The 18,871-nt window shown below is 35.7% G+C and overlaps 1 protein-coding gene across 5 annotated transcripts; it reads right to left on the bottom strand.

The window, feature by feature from the left end:
• Positions 1-4,378: 4,378 nt before the first annotated feature.
• Positions 4,379-17,828, bottom strand: LOC105038862 (uncharacterized). 5 transcript variants are annotated; one of them, XM_073261558.1, is made up of 4 exons: positions 17,642-17,828; positions 9,677-9,841; positions 7,136-7,265; positions 4,379-7,041 (listed from the first exon to the last, which is right to left on the bottom strand). In XM_073261558.1, exon 4 carries the CDS (start codon positions 5,878-5,880, stop codon positions 4,678-4,680), a length of 1,203 nt encoding a protein of 400 aa, XP_073117659.1. In that variant the 5' UTR covers positions 5,881-7,041; positions 7,136-7,265; positions 9,677-9,841; positions 17,642-17,828; the 3' UTR covers positions 4,379-4,677. The 5 variants fall into 5 exon arrangements, with proteins under 5 accessions (XP_073117659.1, XP_073117676.1, XP_073117677.1 ...); XM_073261575.1 differs by having other exon boundaries at positions 7,136-7,214; XM_073261576.1 differs by having other exon boundaries at positions 7,136-7,214; positions 9,706-9,841.
• Between the last annotated feature and the right edge of the window lie 1,043 nt (positions 17,829-18,871).

Genomic DNA, 18,871 nt, shown 5'->3' with positions numbered 1-18,871 from the left:
AAAGAATAACATGCAATTAGTACGCAGATTAGTGTTAATGGATGGTTAATTAATAGATCTACTAGGGAAAGTGCTTGTTATGGTAGAGTGGCGGATTAGTTCAGGTTAAGGTGAGCCGTGAGAATAAAGTGGGAATTTGCCGGCTTTCCGGCGTGCTGCCATTTGGGAAACGGAGCGTATGATTGGGTAGATGGAAATGAATGAGATGTCGCGCGGAGAAGTAGAACGGTGCGCCGCGAGATGCGGAAATGGAAGACAGCTGTCTCTTAAAAAGCCGAATTCCGGATATGCTTACGCGGCTATTGGCGGTTGTGATTAATATTTTAATTGGTAGTGTCGGTGGACCGTAGATCGGTTCGGAACCGGTCCAGCCTAGCGTGGATCCGGCTTCCGGACACCCCCATTATTAGAGGCGGCGGTTAACAGGCCTCTGGGCTCATGGTCGTCTGAAAGCCGAAAGGGTCACGGATAGAAATTATTGGTGAGAACAACCCTACCGTAGCCCGTACCATTTAGTAACAAATCAATACATCATTTATTATTAAAAAAATATATCATAATCTAAATTTGGTTGAAAATTTTAAATACAAAAATATTATTAACTATGGTTGGATAATTAATAGCTTTATTGTTTTAAATGAAAAAAAATTGTGCTGACTTACTATTGGGCCATGCAATATACACTGATAATATACTTCTTACTCATAATTTTTCGATAGGGAAGGATCAGATATAAATAACTATATCCATCCTATATTTATTTTGAGGTGGAGTGGGATGAAACAGGATATGTTAGTTAGGATGAGTGGGATAGATTGTATTAATAATTTTTTTATAAAAATTATTTTTATTTTTAAAAATTATAAAAAATTATATATTTTCGAAATGAGTATGAAACAGATTGTTTAATTACTCAGATAATATATATATATATATATATATATATATATATATATATATATAGGTAACTGCAAAGTGGGATAATTCATTGCAATTGAATGAAGGGGATGCCCCTGCATCCGCTCTAATATAATAAGGTAGGTTAGGAAGAAAATTTTTAAACTAAATTCTTCCGGCTTGTCCTAAGCTTGCAATGTTGGCCAGGCAATTTGCTATTTGATTAGCTTCCTAAATTATGTAAGTGTAGAAGAAGTTAGGCAAAATGGAACGGATATGCTTGGTACTTCCCAATGTCGAAGTTGCGAGGTTATCTTATAATTAATCATCCATAACACCACTATCATGGGATCTCCTTCCAATGTGATTTTATTATTCTTTAATATAGATGTAGTTATTTTAATCCATACCAAGTAGCCACTAATTCAATCATAGGAATAGACGCAGCATATAATATTTAGCCCATTTGATTTTGGGTAATAAAATCAACACCACCAGATTTAGGCCGAATAGAACCATCAAAAGTTACAAGAGGCTTCCGGCAAACAATAGTTTATAAAGAAGGATCAGCAAATTCCAAGTAAGCAATACTTGCCGCTCTTAAATTCGCCCAAGAAACCCGAATATTTCCGAGGTTAGGAGCCTGTTTGGTGCCATTACTCTTTTTGTATTTTTGTTTTTTATAAATTAGAAAGATATTATATGAAAATTAATGTTGGATATAGTATTAGCTATTCCTTACTTTTATTTTAATTATTTTTAAAAATAATAAAATTTTGCTGAAAAAGTCTAAAGAGAGTAAAAGAAAAGGATTGTTCGTATGCATCCTTCAGCCTAGTTTATTTAATGAAAATAGAAAATAAAAGTAATACTAAACAAGCCAATCGGATCAGTTTGAAATTTTTTTTTGCAAAATTTTTTGTGCACCATGGGCGGTGTTAAAAATCCGACATAGAGTGCACCATCTCATCCGATTGATCCATGTAGTCATCACTTTTCAATACGCATTTAATGTCTGCAGGTCGAATTTTTATTTAAAAAATTTATATGATGAAAATATTTTTATTTTTTGAAAAAATTATAACATTCTATGTCCATATTATGACATCCTACATTCATAATATGTATAGGATATCATAATTTTTTCTAAATAATAGGGATATTTTTATTATTCAAAATTTACAAATGAAAAAGTCGATCTGCATGCATTAAATGCGCGTTGGAAAGTGATTAGACAAAAATATCCCTCTTATGATATCCAAGGTCATATTATGACATTCTGGGATATATTACATCACAGGATGTCATAATTTTTTTCAAAAGATAGGAGTTTTTTCGTTATACAAAATTTTTAAACGAAAAAACTGACCTATAGGCATTAAATGCGTATTGGAAAGCAGTGACTATGTGGACCAATTAGATGAGACGGTGCACTTCACGTCAGATTTTCTATAACACTCGCAGTGCACAACAAATTTCTCATTCCCTTTTGACGATGATTCCCTTTTGGCTATGATCTATATTTGGGCCTAGGCCCGACCCAACAAATCCCACTCTTCGATGCCCCTTCTTTGAGGATAAATTCTTTGTGCACCATATGCGATGCAATAAAAATGACGTGCAATGCACCATCCAATCACATTAGAGCACGTGATCGTCACTTTTCAATACGCATTTAATAACACATTTAATGTCTGCAGTTTATTTTTTCATTTAAAATTTTGAATGACAAAAATGCTTATCTTCTTTTGTTATGATATTCTGTGTGGATATTATGACATCTTGCGTTGAAATCATGACTTCCTGTACAGGATATCATAATTTTTTTATAGAATGTCATATTTTTGGTAGAAATATTTTCATCACATAAAAATGTTATAAATTTTTCAATCATAAAAATGTCTTTCCCTCTTTATGACATCCTGTAAAAAAATTATGATAGTCTGTATTAGAGGTCATAATTTCAATACAGGATGTCATAATATCAACTCAGGATATCATAATATTTTCAGAAAAAAAATGATATTTTTGTTATTCAAAATTTCAAACAAAAAAAATGAAACTGCTTAGAAAGCGATCGCTAGGTGACCCAATCGAACAAAATGGTGCACTCTACGTTAGATTTTTTACACTGTGGGTAGTGTACAAAGAATTTTTCCTTTTTTGAGATAGCTGTTTTGGAATAGTCCAAGCTTGACCCATATTGGAATCTTATTCGAACTAAGCCGAACGCTAACCTGCTTCAACTTGATTCATGAAGTTTTGTGTTAAACTGTGCAAAATACCGAAAGAAATAGAAAGCATTAAAAAAAATGTGTCATTTTTGTTAACTTATAATGCGATAAATAGCTACTAAGCTAGTATATAGGTTTGGATGGCATGAAGTTAATCTTCATGAAGAAATAGGGACCATCACAATCTGAGCAGGTGCATCAGGTTGGGAGTGTATCTGTTGCATGAAATAAAGATTCGTTGGATCATGCAATTGTCACATCTAGATCGATGCAGATGGATAAACGGAGAGTTTGGAGTGCTTGGAGATTTATGCGGGGCACGATTCGATAGTCCATGTCGTGAAAGAAAATCAATCATTCTTTCGTGTGAAAGGTACAATCCAAACCGGGATGCATCATGATGGACAATGCTGAGTTTGCGATTAATTATGAATCTTTTTTAGGAGATAAAGATACTTGTAGCTAAAAGTGCCTTTGCAAAGTTGGTAGTCAATCTAATGGACAGAGAGCATGCTCTTAGGGCCTTTTGCAGTAGCCAGTAGGTGATCCTTCTGGAAGCGAAGTCATGGGAGAACCATCAGCATGATGAGGACAAGTGAGAGAAAAAGAAGGGACCCTTGATGGGCATCTTTTGGGTACCGTCATGCCAGTTTCAGTGACCTATCAGTCCAATGTAAAGGATATCAGTGTAGAGGCTAGAAAGCAACAATATCGAGGCCATTATGATCACAAAATACCAGAGTTTGTCCATATTCCTTAGGGATCAACAAATGCGGACCAAAAATTCACCTTTCTTCGCATCTGAGCTCCTATCATATGCAACAAAGTCCACAACCAGGCAAAAAGAAGCTAAAGGAGTCGCTTGGAATGTGATTAAATCAATAGTATGTAATTAAATGATATTCTTACCTTAATATGGTCCACTCAGTCAAGGAAAAAGATAATGCTCCAAGTACACTGTCTCACTATTAAATCAACATGCAGGCTTATTGTTTATAACCTTCTTGCTATGATCAAGACCTCTGTATCAACTCAAGCATGAGAAATGGACACTCACAGGGTAAATATATTAACAAAGAAAACTATAAAGATTGTCATTTATGAGATGACCACCTGGTCTGATGAGCTGAATCAATACAAACTTTATTATGGTGTACTCTTCTGAAGGGAAAAAAAAAACTCTGGCACGAGGACATGGAAATATATAATGACACAAAACCATAGTTATAGTTCCACTCAGAGTCACGGGATCAAAATGAGCCAATTGTTCTTTGCAAAAACGTATTTACAAAAAAAATGATCAGAGAGAAGCCAGTAGGCCATTTCAAAGATCAAAGTGAAAAAAGAGAAGAATTAGAAGCGAATAGTAGGAAATATATCCATCTAGATAACAAATTCTAGGATGCTATAAGCTATGGACATGGTCCCTTAATAACATTAAAAAAAAAAAATGGAGGTGCATCTAAAGATATGGCGATCATATATCAAGCTTATTATTTTCCTAATACCTGATCATGTAAGCTTCTGCACTCTAGGAAGCTCAACTTCATCCCTTGCTGCTACTATGCCTGCCAACGTGATGAAAAATTGATATCCTTTTCAAGACCTTGGATATCTTCACTAAATTAGGCCTCCCAACTCCCAAATTCATCTTTCCTGCTGATAGTCTCAATGCTCGTAAGCAACATAATTTCCCAACCGTCCCTTCATCTTCCTCTTCTTCATCTTCTTGCTCATCTTTCTTTCCTTCTTTTCCATTTCTCAACTTATCATCCTTGGTAGCATTAACCTCATAAGCCTCCCAAAGCAAATCCATCTCTTCACCTCCTTCAACGATCGTTCGCTCCTCGCATAGCTTATATGTCATACGCTCCTCGTAAAGCTTGCAAGCTAATGTCCTCTTCCACTCCTTTTCCTTTCTCATAGAATTATCTCTTTGAAGGCCATCTGAACCTCTATGTGTACTCTGATTTCTTCTTCTTGAAGTAGATCTCGTAAGTTCTCCTCCTACACTGTCAGCAGCCGGTTCAGGTATCCTGCATGAGTTTCCGAGCACAAAAGCCGTCGACGAATCTTCTGCAACTTTGTTAGTTAATTGTGCCCCATCAAAATGGGGTACCAAAAGGTCATTTTCTTTAGGATCCTCCAAAGCATCCATAAGATGGCTCTCTCCTAATTCACTATCAAAGGTGTCATCTCCAATTCCATAATTGGAAGCCAAAGGTTCACTCTTTTGAGAATTCTCTAGTCCAGGCTTACTTTGGCTCTCTTCTACCACACAGCTTACACTAGAATGATTGTAGAAGTCACCCATGGTTCCAAATTCCAGCTCAAACACCTCTTTACCAACCAATGCCGGCATGACAGGCTCTTGGAAGTATGGCCTTGCATCGTCAATTGGTGTGAGAACCATCGAGGCCAGTTGCTCCAGTAGCCCAACAGAGTCATAGCCTCCAAGCTTAGCCTTGAAAAGGTTGAGGACAACGGAGCACGTGTCTCCGAGTGATCCGGGCTGTGCGCGAGGAGGATCATCTAGCTGAGGGGATATGGTGAGGAAGACAAGGAGGAGGAGGGAGGTGGAAAGGAGGAGAGGAGAGAAGAATGAGAGAAGTTGAACAAGGTAAGGGAAGAAGAAGAGGAAGTAGGCCAAGTGGAGGGGGTGGGAGGCTAAGAAGGAGCACAAGGATAGCAAGTCATAGAAGAGGAGGCCCAGGAGGAGATGGGTGTCAGAGATGCACAGCTGGGTCATGTCTTCTTCCCCTCAGCTTTCTTTGTTGCAGGGTGGGGAAGGAGAAAGGATGGGAAAGAGGTGGAAGAAGAGAAGGTAATTGTGGAGCAGCTTTTCGAAGAGGAAAAGATAATCAAGCGTGAATTGGGCTGGCAAAGGTGGCGTGAATAAAGTGGGGATGGGAAAGACTACCAAGAGCACCTTTCAGACGGACATTGCTTTCCAATGTAGCATTCTTTTGATATGGTCAATAGGAGGAAGTCTGGATGGTAGAGAGACATTGAAGAAGCCAAACATGATGATTCCTTCCCACTGATCTATTGACTTGTTGTGGTAAGAGTCCACAAGAAAAAGAAAGAAGTTAAAATAAAGTTTGAGAGGGATGAAAAAATCCTATGGGAATAAGAGATGAGAAGGAAAAGGAAAGGTGAGATGGGAGGGGAGGAGTGTAGAAGGGAGGGCATGGAAGAGTTGTTAGTACATGCACATGGATATCATTGATGATGCCTCTCTCCCTATCTCTCTAATCAAGTGGGAATGCCCCTGAGCCCAAGCACAAGTTATCCAACCTCTAGTCCTTGGTTGTTGCTTTGGCTCTTCCTAGTGCCCCACATGTTCCCTTCTGATTAATTTGGACACCTGGGATCCTCCCCCCACCACTGCAACCACCACCAATTTCTCCTCACTCCCCCCTTCTATTTCTAATGAAATATACTCTGCCTGTATGGACATAGAATGGTTTTGTAGCACCTATTGTTTCATCTTGTGATTAGTGGTAGACTGGAAGGTAATCCCATTGCCATGGAAGCAAGTAGGATACCATTCCTGTCCTCTTCTTGTACATCCTTCTACATTTAAAAAGCTTTCCATTCCTTAGATGTGTCCCTCATAAAAGGCCTAGAGAAACCACAAGAACTTGAGTTGGTTTACCCGAGCAGTACCCATGATGCAGAGCACTATTGGGCTGCCATTTGTTCTCAAAGACAGCAGCATAAAATTCACCAAAAGAGTAAATGGTAACATAAATGGCGTTGGTAGTTAAATGGATAAGCGAATGTTTTTTTTTTTTTGATTTGGTACAAATGGGTGATCACACCATTTTAATATAAATACAATCTAAAAAGTCAGAAAATAAAATATTTTGTAAGACTCGTGGAAAACGTTGTCCAAGTTCAAGCTTCGCTGTGCTCAGCAACAAAGGATGCAATTCAATCAACCATTAAAGTATTCAACGGAAAATCATGTGAATGGAACTAGAGATCTGACTGGATCACACCTGTTAAGCTGATGAGACCTTGGATTCCACGCAACACGTTAAAGAACCCCAAAGGTAGGAGCCCTTTCATATCCTTTCGCTGTGACTCAACAAGAGAGTGGTCATCAGCAGTAAAGCCCATGTATCCCAGCTACCAATGAAAAGAAACAAGCAGGTAATAAGCCACCAGCAGTTTTTGCTATTATATGCCACTGACTTCACATTAATCTTTACCTTAAAGCATGAAAAGTCAAGATCAACCGCTTAATATACTACAATGAAAGTGTAACAGCTCTTGAAGTATCATAACTCTCTGATTACATACTCAATTACTATACGAAAATGATCAATCAACAACAAAATAGTCTATTATGAATCACAATTTGCCACTAATAAGCATCAGAAAGCAACAAAATAAGAGATTCATCATGAAATATTATTTAAGTAATATTTTTGACAATGAGATTATATTTCATTGCTAATTTTTGTCAACAAAATTGTGGTGGCAAATACTCCCATTTCGACCTTTTGGTGGGAATCCTTTTGAAACAAGTTATGATGTTTTTGCAACGAAAGATTATGGTCACGAATATTATGAATTTTAGTGACAATATATTTTTTTTATAAATTAATTATTAATTTTGACTATAAAGTTGGAATTGTCCCCAAATATTTATATATGAATATATGAAATTTAAAAAATAGTGGAAACTTTCTGTAATAATTTTTTTTCATAACTAATATTTTTTATATTTGACAACAAAATTATATTTCATTATAGATAGATCTTTATTTTTTGGCGTTCATCGCCGAATATTTATTTATTAGTGATGTATACTGTTTTGTCACATAATGCAAGTTATTTAATAATGAAAAGTATTTCATGATGTATTTTTAATATATAAATTTATAACATAAATTATTTTTATTGCATTTTATTCCAATCATCTAACTAACTTTTAGCAATGACAATATTTCATAGTTAGACATATCTTTATTTGCAATATTTATAGTTTTATCATAAAATATTAATTTTTTAATGTCGAAATAGATTTTATCATCTATATATCATTGTATAGCTTTTATGATGCAATAGTTTTTATCATAAATTATTTATATGATTTAACAATGATAATATTTCAACATTTAATATATATTTATTGACAACATATATAGTTTTGTTATAGAATATTAATTATTTAACGACAAAATAGATGTTGTCATTTATAAATTATTTTTATAACTAATATTTTTTTATGCTAATTATTTATGACTTATTTTTATCACTATAGATTAGAAACAAAATCAACTATCAAAACTATAGACAATATCTGGAAACCAAGTAATAGTCTAAGACATAATTATGAAACTTGTATGGAGACTGATTTAACCAAATATTTGTATTATTGATCCAACCTAATTTATATGAAAAATATATTAAAAACTAAAATTATTTGTATAAAATATGTAATATAAAGTATTAAATTTTTTATATATTAAATGCTATTATTTTTTAATTATAGCATTAATAAAAAGAATCGTGATTATCTATTTCTAAAGGATTTTAGATCAAGTATATATGATTATAGAAATATGTTGAAACTATTTTCAACCAAAGATTTTCAAAATATAATAAAGAATAAAATGAATTTATTTATGTTTTTATTTTTATTAAAAAGAAGAGAATTGAATTTTCTATAAAGATAATTAATTATTAAAATATAAAATATCATAATATATTTGAAATAAGTATATTTAATAATATAAATAAGTTTTAAATAAGCATAATAAACTATAACTTTATATTACAAACTAACGTCGCATAGTGGTTGAGCAATAGGTAATAAATTAAGAGGTTTTAAATTTGAACATTTGCATAGATGTATATATGAATAAAAAAATTTCTTCCCTATATTTAAAATTATAAGCATATGTCTAGAATTATATATGAATTTGATTGGACTTAGCAAAGGATTTCCATCTAAATTCAATAGCATACTGAATACGGAAATAAATTCGATCGTATAATATTTTATTTATTTTCACTCTTAATTTGCAATGAAAATATTTTATCTCCAATACTTGATTTTGAGTGACAAAATAATATTGCTACTAATAGCCATCACTTTATAATAAAAAAAAATTCATCATCAAAATATTTTATAATAAAAATATTTTCATCATGAAAAAATTATTTTCGTAACAAAAATTAATGCACGTAATCTTTCGAGCCGACTTTTTGCGACAAAATAAATGTTTAGATAATGTTTACTCACTTTTAGTGATAAATTATTCTACCATAAATTATGCATGTATTTGGGACAAAATTTATTTCATCACAAAATATTGAATATTTTGTGATGAATTACTATTTTCGTCGTTGATGACTTTTGGTGATAAGGCATTGGCTACGAACCTAGCGAGGATATTTTTTTCATCGCCATCTACTTTGGATGACAACATTTATTTTTGAGTAATAATTTTTTTATGGCTAAACATATAAATTCTTATAGTATAAAGTTTAAGCTAGAAAGAGATGGTTACACCTATCACAATCCCAACCTAGAATATAGAATAATTAAGAGGTCCACCATCAGCAAAGAGAAGTATATCCGTTGTCATTGGTTGGTCAGGCATACGCGCTCGCAACATTTTCATTCTGTCATCACAGGCTTGTTCTCGCTAGCCTTTGGCTTCTGCTCCTTCGGCTTTTGTTCTTCAGATCACCTGATTCCAGAAAAAATGACAAAAGAAACTATAAGCTAAGAAAATAACTATGATGTTAAGAATTTAGCACAGTTAGTAATTCTCCAAGAAAAATGGCAATATATCAACTCAGACAACTAGACAAGATCCAGTATCTCTACACTTCAGTCAACAATGTGTCCACTCCCCATTTCTAGTACACAATTTTTAGTCAGCACGCTTGTAAAGAGCTGGCTCATTCTATCAAATAGCGAGTCTACCAAATTTATTTGGTATGATCGACTAAACCAAAAGCAGCTCCGGCTGTCCCTTTTTACCAAAAAAGAATATCAGAAACCTAAAATAAACCTTGTTTTGAAAAGGTGACTGGCCAATGGCCATCAAACCTGAAATATGTCTTACAAGAACAGGTTTTCCACATATCAGAACAAAGTCACATATCATCAGTGTTAACTAAGTGATATGACCAAAAGTGCATAATACACTATAGCCAGAAAAGTTACACAGAAGTACCACATTGACCATGTTAATCGCCCGTTCCACACCCTCTCCCCACCACCCCACAACAAAAAAAAAAAAAAAAAAGGGAAAAGAAAGACACCACATTGACGAATGAAAATATGACAAGTAATGACCATAAAAATGGCAAAGATTACATCTAAACTTCTTGATTTTCTTTTAAGGTTCAAAGCACCAACTGGTTTGCTTTATTTTAGACAAAAATGCTTTTGTTCATTCAAAAGCAACCGGTTATATTCAAAAATACAGTTGTTTCATTTGGAAAATGCTTCATGAAACTGCAGCATCCACACTAGTTCCATCACTGAAACCTACCAGTTTTTGGTCAAGAAAAAAGCATGATTTGGTGGGATTATCACATTGCTCTTAGATTTAGATTCACTATGTTTTGCCTCAGTTTGCAAACTTCTTTGTTCACAGTAACTCTAGTAAGATCTTCAGATTTAGGAAAGAAAAGGCATGACAAACAAGAAGATATATCTTGCGCATACATAAGGGATCCACATATTTAAATCCACTTATCAAAGTCAATAGACGGATTATTATCTTCTAAAACTTGTCATGAAAATGTTTGCTAGCACACTTTTGACAACACCAACATTTACACCATTGATGTCTTGGGAGCACCAACCACATAAGGCTCAATCTTAATGAACAGGTGCAATCTTGGGTGCTGTGGAAGTGGATGTCGGGTATTTTTTTCCTGTTATTGGTATTATATTTTTCATACTCTCTATTTGTATAGTCCATTCACTATCAACATGTTTATTTAAGATTGAGAAAACTAAACATCCGAAATAAAGAACTCCAAGGTTTGCTATACCATACCGAACTAGATGGTATAGGGCGTATTGTACGATACTAGCTCGACATCAATATGCAGTACAAGAAGTGTACTACCACTCAGTATGCTAAACCGGCCCCATACCAATATAGTAATAGAGTGGGCGAATCTTGAAAAATTTAAACTAAACCTCCTGGACATTGCATATTAACTTCATTCAACTATTTTCCGAGGAAAGCCCTCAAGTAAGCATCCTATAATCGCTCACTACTCGATGGAAATTTTACTACATCTTAGTGCAAATTCCTACTTCTAGCCAATCAGAGCACAAAATCAAACATACATTTAGTTCATGGTACAAAGATAATATTGTTGCAGCCAGGGACGAGTAAAGTAAAAGGCTCAAGTTGCCTCCAATGCCATATGCAAAAGGGTACCATCATTGAGTTGTGCACCTTTCCCATGGAAGATTGTTTCTAAAGTATCACAGGCTAAATCTTTATTAAAACCACAGACTCTAATCCAGGACAGGGATGAAAAATGATCACAGATTTTCAAAATAGATGCCAGCCCTGCATGACTGGAGAACAATTGTACCTGCTTAGGTAAATAAAATATGTTTCTATATGCAGCCCAAGCGCAAGGGTTTCAAGATTGGAGCAAACAAGATTAGGTATTACTATCATAAATCTGTTCCAACTCAACAAGAAAAGCCAAAATTTAGAGGCAAGCAGGACTAAATTCCAAAGTTTAATGCTAGAACCAATGTTTCAAAAGCAGAGGGATAGGCCAAAATATGAGCTTTCATCAAGGAGAGGCATAAGGCTCAATGTTATTCCTTGATGTGTTAAAGAACAGCAAAAAAAATAATGCTAAAGAAGGCCAGGTGATGGATGCACATGTTGCAATAGGACTTGCCTGCAAACACAGTGAGCAGTTTAAATTGGAGAACACCAGAGGTACACAAACCATAGATATTTAGCATACAATGACACCTTACCATAAGTAGGTCTACAGTTGTAAATGTATGATGGCATCATGCAAAGCTTTTGGGAAAATGGTCAAGTATATGCCTCTACATGATGTATATGCCTAAAGATGTGTGCTCACTTGAGCCTCTACATGATGTATATGCCTCCTTTTATACAGCCGCACCTCTAAGCCTCCCAACAATTTTGAAAGATTCATCTAGAAGGATGAGGTGAGGCGAGCCTCAAATAAGCCAATTCAAACAAAGGCTCCGATTATAAGCTTCATGGGATACCAAGAAAGGCAAAAGAGGCAAAACAAATGGTACAATAGCAAGAAAGACAAATGGTAGCAAAAATTGAACCTCTTTTCACCTCAATCAACTTGACTAAGTTGCCTAAAACATCCCATTCTTATTTCTTACAGTGCTACTAAATTCCAAACAAAACAAACAATTAAACGCATATCTTCCAAGTCATAGCTTGTCAATGTGCCAGGTATGAGAATATAAGTTAGAAGCAAAAGAAGGAATGAAATAATGAGCCTTTAAAGCATGCTAATAATCATAGAGCTGATAATTTTGAATAATATGATCAAAATATTATTAGTACTGATAATATAAACTCATGCATAAACTTCCACATCCTATATCTTGTTTTTTAAAGATAAATTCCATAACAATTGTTGAACTCATATCTATTCCATGAGTATTGCTTCCTTACCACAAGAGGGTTTGACCATTGGATTTTTCCAGTTCAGCATAAATTTAGGATGTTTATATCTCAAGAAGGCAAAGAAAAGGGCAACTTAACTTTTGGTCCTTGCTTTTGCCCGCTGTTTAATCATCAGGGTCTCTCACCAAAAATTATTTAATACTCTCAGTTTTTGATTTGATAACCATTTAAATTTTAGTCCAAGGACCTTCCATAAAACACGCGCAAGTGTGTATAAAACAAGCACAGGAGTGTATAAAAACAAGGCACAAGTGCGTGTAGAATGCATACCTGAGACTAAAGTTAAATATGGACAGGCTGTAGTTGCCAAGTGGCAGTGAGACCACTGCCCAGGGATTAATTCCCCAAAAAAACCACTAATATTTGAAAGTTCATCCTTAGATTTCTAATACCAATTACTCTGTTGCACTCTTTAAGAAGTAAAGAAAGAGGAAAAATTTTATTTTCAGGGGTTTGGAGGGGGAGGGAGTGGTGTGGTGGATGCGAGGGCCTCATAGTGTGAAAGATAATCCAAGATTAAGAAATTACTTACAACAGTTAGTGTTTCCTGAACCGAACGGTTTAGGACATTTCAAGCCATATCGGTGACAAATCGAAACACTAGAGGAAGGAGAGGGAAAGAGAGAGAGAGAGAGAGAAGAGCAGAGGAAAAGAGAGAACGATGCTATCGAAGGCCAGCGGTGGCCCGCTAAAGCCATCAGAGAGCCACGAAAGCCTCCGTAGCTTGATATTGCCTGATAGGACATTTAATTGAGAGAGAAAGAGGGGAAGCGATGGTACCGGAGAGAGGCATAGTCAGTGGAGAGGTTGTTGGAGGGCATCAAGTAGCCGCCGTGGCCACCTAGCACTAGAAATACTTGGACGGACCCTTGCCGCGGAACAAGAGCAACCACCCCTGTTCGGTAATCATGCTTTTGCTTTTGTAAAAACGACGATGAATAGTAAAGCTGACAATAGGTTTGCCGGTTTCATTGTTTGAGAATTTTTTTTAAAAAAATCTTAAAACAATAAAATCGACAATAAGTGTACTGGCTTCACTCAAACCCATTACTAGTTTCACGATGGTCGATATTTTTTTAAAAAAATCTCATAAAACAAGGACAATCATCCCTATTTTACGCTCGTGGCACCGCAAGCCGCAATTGTGCCGTTTAATGACCACAATGGCCAGTTGGAGGCCCTCCGATGGTCTCTCTGACGGCTTCCCCTCCCTTCTTTTCTTTCCCTCCCCCCTTCTATCTATCTCTCTCTCTCTGTTGGCCGAGAATTGGAGGAAGCTAGCCAAGGGCTTGGCGGCCCTTCGAGTGTGCTTGCGGCATGCCTGTAGCCACCACTGGTGTCTCCTCTGGCCAACCTCTCCCTCCCTCCCCCTCTCCTCTTTCTCTCTTTTCCTCCTGCCCAGATCCCTTCTCTTCTGTGTCGATCAGTACCGATAAGACTTGGTACGTACTCATACCGACTCATACCGCCTGCTGGTCAGCATGGGTCTCAGTTCCGATTCCTCCTTCCTTGCTCACAAGTTTCTAGAGATAGATATAGTATATTACACCCCCATGCAACAACTTTTTAAACCTCAAACACAATAAAGATGAAGTTGACTTAGTTATTAGATCCATTATATCTATATTTTCCATTCCTTTGTCATTCAAGTCAAATGGTCTAGACATTTGGTAACCAAGAGCCTTATAAAATGGAGAAGCTGAACCTACAGGTGTTAGGTGATAGTTCACCTTTGTAACACAAACTTTTCTTGACATCTGCCTTTAAAGCCTCAAGCTTCACTCTTCTAAATAAAGAAGGATCTCTAATTTTGAAATCCATATTTGCATTAGGAAATTACTTCTTGCATACCAACATGATGAGAACTATTAGTTTATCCTTTTGACGGATATGGCTGCATTTGGATGCAGACAACTAGCCTTAGGGTATTTATTTCATCCTTTGGATAACTCTTATTTATTCATTTTTTCCTGGGCTAGTTACATCTCTTGTTTGGTTGAAGTTTGCGGGATGGTGGGATAGGGTATAGACAAAAGTGAAAACATATGAGAGAGAAGAGAGAGCTTTCTAGGTTTAACTTATTTCACCTGGAGAGGTGAAATAACTTTGCCCCATTTAAGCACCTTTCCAGGTACTGAAAGTGAGAAACTTTTGGAGATAGATGGAGAGGTTAAATTACGGGATATGGGTGCACTTAATACTGACAGCAGACATAATTATTTTCAGCATTTAATCAATTTTACAGCCAGTAGTAGGAAGGAAAAGAGGAGGACAATAATCCAATTGTAGAAGAAAAGTAATGTAGAAAAAATGTAACACTTGCAGCTTGTCTCTGGTTACCATCGAATCTCAAATTTGATTACAATTTTTGTGCCACAGGTCCTGCATAGACTGAGCAAAACCAGCCTCAGCCCACCCCTCCCCTCCTCCCTCCCCCCGCCAAAAAAAAAAAAAAAATCCCTAGCATTGGAACTTGGAACTACCACTCTCACTCTCTTTCCCATCAGTCCGATCCCTTCCTCTCCCTCACTATAGCCCCCTCCCGACGCTGAGGCCTCTCTCTCTCTCCCCCCCCCCAACCCAACCAATCCCTTCCTCTCCCACTCCTTCACATCCCTTCCCCTTGGCCATCGAAGCTGCTCGGTAGATCCCTTCTCACTGATCTCTTCTGATCTATCTTCTTTCTCCCCCCAATCTAGTTGTTGGAGCTACTAGGCTCACGTCAAACTTGGCTCATATTAAGCTAAGTTAGGTTTGTTTGTGCCGAGTTAGGTCAAGTCCGAGCACTCTCTTATCTCATGAGGATAGGCCCAAGCTATAGAACCCCAAGATAGGCTAGGCTAGGCTCTTTCTAGCCATTCTCTGTTGATTTAGAGCATCAGTCTAGCCCAGACCATCTTGGCCTCAGAAATGCGCAGATCTGGTCTTGGATGAATTAGACCCTACCATTCTATAAATAAGTAATACCCTCTAAAAATCTTTTAATAAATTACCTCGAAATCCAAGATGAAATGACAACCAGCTCAACATTGAAAAGTTAACATCTATTAAAATATTTCCCATCCTCCTTATAGAAAGCAAATGTCAACAAACCTGACATGATAACCATTTCCAGCTACTGTCCTATATTTACAGAAGGGTAGAGCATGCTCTGAGTCCCACTTCTTCAATTCTCCAAGATAAGGGGAAAATAATAGTCCTTATTCAATCAAGACATACATAACAAGCAGAGAAGGTAAAAGCAGCATTGATTATGGAAAAGTATGATATACAAGCTTCTGTACTTACATGCTGATCCCACATGATTATTTTCCTAGTTTCAGTATTCCTCTTTTCCATTATTTTTCCTGTTAGTGTGCATCTTTTTTTGAGTCAAGAAACCAAGGAAACTTAACCATAAAGATAATAGCAGTATTCATAGCTTATGCTGATTTAAGATGTGCCAGAATTGAGTTGACATCATAAGTAAACACATGGATTTGCAAGAAAAAATTGATTCTCTCTTCTCATGCTACATTAACATCCAGTAAGGTTTGTCAAAAACAAATATTACAGAGCAGATTGTCTCCATCCAAGTGAAACCATATCTGCAATACCTTGAGCATTAGGATGTGTAAAGGGTTCTCTGCCTCCTCCCTAACACACCTAGAAGTGAGAAATTTCATCCTTCTTTCCCAATTTGATATTACCCTGCCATAATCACCACTAAATACCTAGAATTGTTGATTTCTCATGATGGTGATCCAACCTTCTAATGCTACATGAGAAATATTCACTGAAGAATTTGGTACAACTCCCTTGATTTGTATCTTTTGATACTCTTTGTCTCTCTTTCTCTGCTTCATAAATCACAGGAGACATCTTGTGAATAGAATTTTTGCTCCAATAAGATAATGCATGATATCATTCGCTGGTGGCAACCCATCTCAAGTTGGTCATCTCTCCAAAGACAAAACCAATGCATACGAGTAGTAAAGTCTCAGCCATATACCAACACATCATATGTACAAATCCAACAAAACACAAAACCAATGCATACGTAATGCCCCCATCCCTACAAACTGTAAGCAAAAGTAAAGGGATATGTAAATGCTTTAACGTGCACTCTCCCAAGTGCTTTGGTTGTTCACTTTGTATCTCTAACATATTCAATATTTTAAATCTCATCATGTGATTTTCCATGGATCAACCTAAGCAATAACCATTTCTATTAGTAGCCTACAACTCTAGTTTTATTTGTGAATACTAAATATTTTGTCAGAGCATGATATAAAGACACACATCCCCCCATTGCCAGTTATAGAGATACTATTAGCACAAACATTATCAGTCAAATAATGTTTCGAAGTAGAAAGGTTAATCCAAAGAAAAAACACCTTTTGACCTAATAGATCACCACCCACCCTATACTTCCCTACAATTGTTTGATTCAATATATCGAATCTATCCTGACATATTTCTTTAACACCAAAACAGACACCAAAATCCTTAATTTATCATCAACTAAAGAAAATTTTCAGCTTCCAATCTGTCAGAAACGATCAGCCATCAGAAACTCAAGCGCTAAGCGTAGAAAACAATATCTTAGGTAATGAAATTCATATAAAAATAGCAAGAAATGGAATCCCACGAGCCCGTGGCACTGATTAAAGCCACAAAATTCCATGCATTACAAGCAATCATAGAGATAGATATTGAAAGGCCTGACCTTCAGATGGGAGCTCAAATCTACGCGATTTTAGAGCGTTACCAAACAACAATCAACAGAGAACAAACCACATACGAAATCTCATGATGAGAGGTGGAGGAGAATACCTCTTGTCAGAGACGCCGCCCTTCTGGCGGAGAAAGGAGCGGAAGAGAGGAGAGTTGACGTCATAGATCATGGTGGTTTTAGCTTGGCGCCAAGGGGCCTTCAGACAAGAGCCTATGGACTGAGAAATCCTTCAGTCCGACCCCGGAGTAGTTAATTTAGGGCTTTATCCATCGGGTCAGTTGGTTGTCGAACTGTTAGCCCCATCTGTTATCGATGGACTTACTAATTTATAAATTATTAGATATAATAATTTTAAAAAAATAATATTTGAGTATAAAATTAATTTAATTATAAATAATTTGACATAAAATAAAATATATATCTGAAATGGAGGGATACATTTTTTTTTTCATAAAAAAATACTTATTAAGAAATGCATTCTTACAAAAAAATATTCAATTTCATAAAAAAACACATCTCTAATTTAAAAGCTACAATCTTATAAAAAGATGTATCTCTAATCTAAAAGACATAAAGAGATATAACCTTTCAACAAAAAAAAATAAAAAAATAATAATAAATAAGCTTATAGTCTAATATTCCCTCTTAAGCTTGTTTATGCATAACTACCTTCATCTTTTCCAATTGGGTCTTCATAATCTTGGAGCTTCTCTTGTAAATTTATCTTTTTCATAATTAGAGTTTTAATCTTGCACACCTGCTCGTTGATTGCATTCTCCAAGAATTTGTTTGCTATATTTAGCACCATGTTTTCCTTTTCTAAAGAAATATTTATTTTTTTTCAGATTCTTCACCAAAGTATGTAAATAATTGATATTATTCTCAGGCCAATAAGGACCTATAATATACTTAAAAGTAAATTCTGTAGCACCTTGTTTGGCATTCTTCTTTGTCGACCTTATATTCCCCATATAACAATTTTCACATACTGAAATTTCAGAATGAAATTTTGGCATATGATCTAGTTCTTTCTTGAAAGTTAAATATTGCGGTAATAGTTTGCGATATTTTTGACAAAATTTTTGTTGTAAATTCTTATAGAAGATTTTTACTTCATCCAAAACTTTAGTCATACTTTTCACTTTGTAGACACTCTCTGTTAAGTGAAATGGATCTTTCTAATACTTTATATAGGCATGAAAAGATATCTATTAATAACTATCTTTGATCCAAAGATAACTATCCTTTACCGAGGGACACACAGATTAACTATTTTTTATCCAAGAGATACATGTAGTAACCTTTACAACTAACAAACATAATGCACT

The sequence above is a fragment of the Elaeis guineensis genome, chromosome 1 (assembly GCF_000442705.2).
Source record: "Elaeis guineensis isolate ETL-2024a chromosome 1, EG11, whole genome shotgun sequence".
Classification (NCBI taxonomy): domain Eukaryota; kingdom Viridiplantae; phylum Streptophyta; class Magnoliopsida; order Arecales; family Arecaceae; genus Elaeis; species Elaeis guineensis.
The sequence above is the reverse complement of the archived record's forward strand: the minus strand, read 5'-3'. Positions and strand labels throughout refer to the sequence as shown.